This window comes from Semicossyphus pulcher, unplaced genomic scaffold (assembly GCF_022749685.1).
Source record: "Semicossyphus pulcher isolate SPU_LCO1_2020_fin unplaced genomic scaffold, fSemPul1.0.p SCAF_1, whole genome shotgun sequence".
Classification (NCBI taxonomy): Eukaryota; Metazoa; Chordata; class Actinopteri; order Labriformes; family Labridae; genus Semicossyphus; species Semicossyphus pulcher.
The window spans coordinates 13,165,795-13,170,495 of record NW_027211603.1 but is presented as its reverse complement, the minus strand read 5'-3'; the positions used below and the strand labels follow the sequence as shown (position 1 = coordinate 13,170,495).

The 4,701-nt window shown below is 44.3% G+C and overlaps 1 protein-coding gene across 1 annotated transcript; it reads left to right on the top strand.

Moving 5' to 3' along the window:
- The first annotated feature begins 2,549 nt into the window (after nucleotides 1-2,549).
- Nucleotides 2,550-4,494, top strand: LOC138585649 (BTB/POZ domain-containing protein KCTD12-like). The gene has a single exon (XM_069657827.1). It carries the CDS (start codon nucleotides 2,607-2,609, stop codon nucleotides 3,402-3,404), a length of 798 nt encoding a protein of 265 aa, XP_069513928.1. The 5' UTR covers nucleotides 2,550-2,606; the 3' UTR covers nucleotides 3,405-4,494.
- Nucleotides 4,495-4,701: the final 207 nt, after the last annotated feature.

The following is a 4,701-nucleotide window of genomic DNA, read 5'->3' as shown; positions in this document are numbered from 1 at the left end:
ACACATATTTAGGAATTTGACAAAATTTCGATGTTACTTTGAGCAACAAGTTACTAAATAGCATGAATGAATCAGCATGGAACATTAAGTGTTTTTCTTTCATTACATTTATATCAAATGCTGCATCATAAGAAAAGTTCATTAGGTTTATTTAAAAGGCTCAGCTTAGTTTGAGCTTCTTTGTGTTTCATAATGTTTTATCATGATTTCCACTGCTGCACAATGTCCTGTAACTTATTCCTGATTTACCACCTGCTATGCTTTGCTTAATCTCTGCAAGTTACACCAATCAGCCATAACATTATGACCACCTGCCTGATATTGTGTAGGTGTCCTTTCTGCCACCTAAACAGCCCTGACCCGTCGAGGCATGGACTCCGCTAGACGTCTCAACGTGTGCTGTGGTATCTGGCACCAAGACGTTAGGTCCTTTAAGTCCTGTAAGTTGCGAGGTGGGGCCTCCATGGAACAGACTTGTTTGTCCAGCACATCCCACAGATGCTTGATTGGAGTGAGATCTGTGGAATTTGAAGGCCAAGTCAACACCTTGAACTTCGTGTTCCTCAAACCATCTGACTCCTTTCTATCAGAACCAGCATTAACTTTTTCAGCAATTTGAGCTACAGTAGCCCTTCTGTTAGATCGGACCGCACAGGCCAGCCTTCGCTCACAACGTGCATCAGTGAGCCTTGGCCGACCATGACCCTATCACCGGGTCACTGGTTTTCCTTCCATGGACCACTTTTGGTCGGTACTGACCACTGCAGAAGTTGATTACATCCTTGCTAATTTTTCCTGCTTCCAACATATCAGCATTGAGGACAGACACAAACACTTGCTGCCTAACATCCCACCCACTGACAGGTGCCATGTTATTCGTTCGACCTGTCAGTGGTCATAATGTTATGGCTGATCGGCGTATGCATATTTTTTGAACAACTGCATTAACAGCAGTTTTACTGAAAGCATTCAGATGTCTTTCCTGCTGGCTGCAGCTGTTTCTCTACACGTCGCTGTTCTCTCAAACCTTCTTTGTTCCAGAGCAATGTTGTAATAACCAGTGTTTTCCATTATGGATCTTAATTAGCATCCTCTCTTACAAATAGCTGAGGCTTTTTATGCAACAAGTGAGATAACAGGCCAATTACACCCCACTCAGATTATGAGTTATAATATCAGCGGTCCTCCTCAGCAGAAACACTGTGAGGACTGAAATATGAATAGAGCCACTCTCTGCACTTCTTTAGATCAAAGAGCTCTTTGGTGCTAAGCTGTAATCGATTCCGGGTTAAGACTGATGTGGATTTGAGGAAAAGCGCGGCCTCTTTTCAAGGATTCTGGAGACATGGAAGATAAGTCCGACCAGCTTTATCGTGCTGTTAAAGTAGAGCTTTTTTGGTACATCCTGTGCCAGCTGTGCTCACACAAAAAACTGCAGGCACACTCACACCTGCTCCTCTCTCAGGAAAACTGGGGGTTCATTGGTTGAATACCAGTTCTTGCATTTCATCTTTGAAACAAAGAATTGACTCCTAGCCAAGGTTTCCAACCTCTATTACATGAAAACAGATATCGAACATTCCTGTCAAACCCAGTGTAGCTTTGATTTGTAGGCAGTTTTCAGATTCTCAGTTCAAAGTCAAAACCTGGAAGACCTGAGGCTGGGTTTGATTCCTGGGGGACCAAGCAGAAAAATGTACCTGGGAAAATATAGCAGATAATGTAACAACTGTAAACTTTTACACACAGCTTTACTGTTTGACTCCTAAATTAAAACAACAGCAATCAATGATTTAAGCTTTACATAAACTCCCAAAAAGTTAAATGTCACTTTATATTCTCCTAGTAGCTGTAGCTGCCTTATAACAATAATGAATAGAGAGTGTGGTTGTTGTTGCTATAATAACTTAGGCTTCATTACTCTCGCCTGCTTCTGGGTGATTAAGGGTGTAACCTATAGAAATCATCTGAACATACCAGCCAAATGGAGTACAATGTAAGTACTAAGTAAAGCCCCCGCATTGATGATTTTACTTACTACAGTAGAATAGCCAACAAAAGTACATGTCATAAAACGTACTCACAAGGCAGCAGAATGTCCCGTTAGAGAGCCGTATATTATACCGCTATGTAAACAGCAATTTAACGTAGCCTAGCTGGACGTAACATTGAGTTCATTTTAACCCCTTTATGTAGCCTACTGTTCAAACTAGCAATGTATAACTTGAACAACTTGAAGCCTACAGTATTGCTGGGAGGTCACTTTTAACTTAGTGCACAAATATTTGAGTGGTTTCAATTTTCTCATCCAGTTTTTGACAAGAAAGCAAATAAACATAACTCCTCAAATGCAAACCTTTCTTTGACTAGCCTAAATAGATTTCTACCTATCATGATGAAGTAGGGAGTCTAGGCTTACATGGGGCCCCTGAAGGCAGCATTATATTTTCAGAGCTTTCCAGTGAACAGTTAATGTCTCTGTGTTGGCCGTCCTTTTTTCTTCTCCTCCCACACAGACAAACCAATACAAACATTTCTGTACAGTCAGGAGTAGACTTGTTAGGGCGCCTACAGGGACACACACGGACTTCACAATAGAGAGAGAGATGGCACAGACCAACAGCCAAAGTTTCCCTGAGATAGTGGAGCTAAACGTGGGTGGCCAGGTGTATGTGACCCGACTTGAGACTCTCAGGGCGGCCCCAAACTCTCTCCTGTGGACCAAGTTCAGCCAGGGCTCCCCGGGCGAGCTGCCAAAAGACAGCAAGGGTCGCTTTTTCTTCGACCGGGACGGCTTTCTCTTCCGCTACATTTTGGACTACCTGCGGGACTCGGAGCTCTTCTTGCCCGAGTTCTTCAAAGAGAGGAGGCGGCTGCAGAAAGAAGCGGACTTCTTCAAGCTGCCGGAGCTCTCGAGGCTGCTGGCGGCGGGCAGTAAGGATAGCTCGGAGGACAGCGGGGAGCCGGAGGAGGCTGAGCTGCTCTCGAGCCCGGTCACCTCCTCCTCCTCCTCGGACCGGACCCCGCGCTCTCCGGGGTCGGCGGCCAACTCGGGCTTCATCACCATCGGGTACAGAGGCAGCTATACTATCGGGAGGGACATCCAGGCAGACGCTAAATTCCGCAGGGTGGCAAGAATAACCGTGTGCAGTAAGATATCCCTGGCTAAAGAGGTGTTTGGGGAGACCCTGAACGAGAGTCGAGACCCGGACCGTCCTCCTGACAAATACACCGCCAGGTATTACCTCAAGTATAACTTTCTGGAGCAGGCGTTTGACCGGCTGGCGGACGCTGGTTTCCACATGGTGGCCTGTAACTCCACCGGGACCTGCTCGTACGGCGGTAGCGACCCGGGGGAGGACAAACTGTGGACCAGTTACACCGAGTACGTTTTCTGCCGATGAACCGGACTGAAAACTGCATTAATGCATTCATTTTCACCACTAATTACAACTAAGTCATCAATTTTAATAGCTTATACATTCTTGAACATTACAAACTTTCTGTTTCAGATTGGTGTGGTTTAAGTTGCTGTGGGGTTTTTTTGATCACATTTTGCTCTCATAAGTGGGAGCAGCCAGAGTTCAACTTTTCTGCCATTTTCTCCACAAATGCTGCAAGAGGAGGACCAAAACTCAGAGTTTCATCTTATTGGTCAGTAAGGAGGAAAAAATCACTCTAATGATATGTCACTGGGTCCTTAGCTGGGTTATTTCTATTGCCCTTCATGCCTTCCACAGATTGGTTAATTAAATGACATGTATGGTATGAGCTGTATTTGCATTTGTCATGTTATTGTAGAAGCTTGTTTTATTCTGCGCACATAAACTATTGAATATGTACTGTAAATAGCCGAATGTGTGGTCTGGCTTTGACCAGTAGCTCCTCCTGTTTTCTCCTTCCAAAGTAACTTTGGGGGTTAATGGATATAAGGAAGACAGTAGTGTTGTGACGTTCGCGAACGATCCGATTGTTTAGAACGGCTCTTTGGTTTGAACAACGGGAACCGAGTCGCAGGTGAGAGCCTTTCTTTGTATAGTTGTGCCCAATTTACACTGCCCGCCCTTGATCCACTCCCCTGTATGCTGGATTACCACAGGCAGCTTTTTTCAACTGAAACTCCGCTATATGAGGCCACATGCAGTCACCACAACATAGTTTTTTCACTGACATCTCTGTAGTCATACAGCTCTGTATCATATTGTGCAGGCATGTTTACAAGTCTGACCACTCTCTCACCTGGGACGGAGCCATAAGATCCAGCTCCCTTCAAAGACACGTAATTCCCGACCCTAGAAGACAGTAAGCTTCTTTGTGTAATCCCTTTTGTTTGTTTCTTTGTTTAATTCGATTAACAGACCACACGTAGAGTGTCACTGCTCTCCAGATTACACATTTGGACTTTTCAGAATGCTACTTTATGTGCCATCTATGAGCTGTTGTTGTTTTCTCTTTAAAGCTGCAGCAAATAAAGTGTGACTTTGCCTAACAATATCCACCTCTACGTCCCCTTGAGTTCACTTTAAAATCCATGAATCTGGTCTCTTTCAAAAGTGCTGTTACTTCTTTTCACATGAAAAGCATGCAGTATAACAGGAGGTTTCTTCTTACCGGTGTCTTGGTGTTTTTTCTGTGACTTTGCCAAAAAGACAGAAGGTGTTTTAGAAGTCTATAACACCTTCTTATCTGGGCTCTTGAACA

What these genes read in the sequence shown, in the direction of transcription:
- LOC138585649 (XM_069657827.1), top strand. Translation starts at nt 2,607, where the DNA reads ATGGCACAGACCAACAGCCAAAGTTTCCCTGAGATAGTGGAGCTAAAC.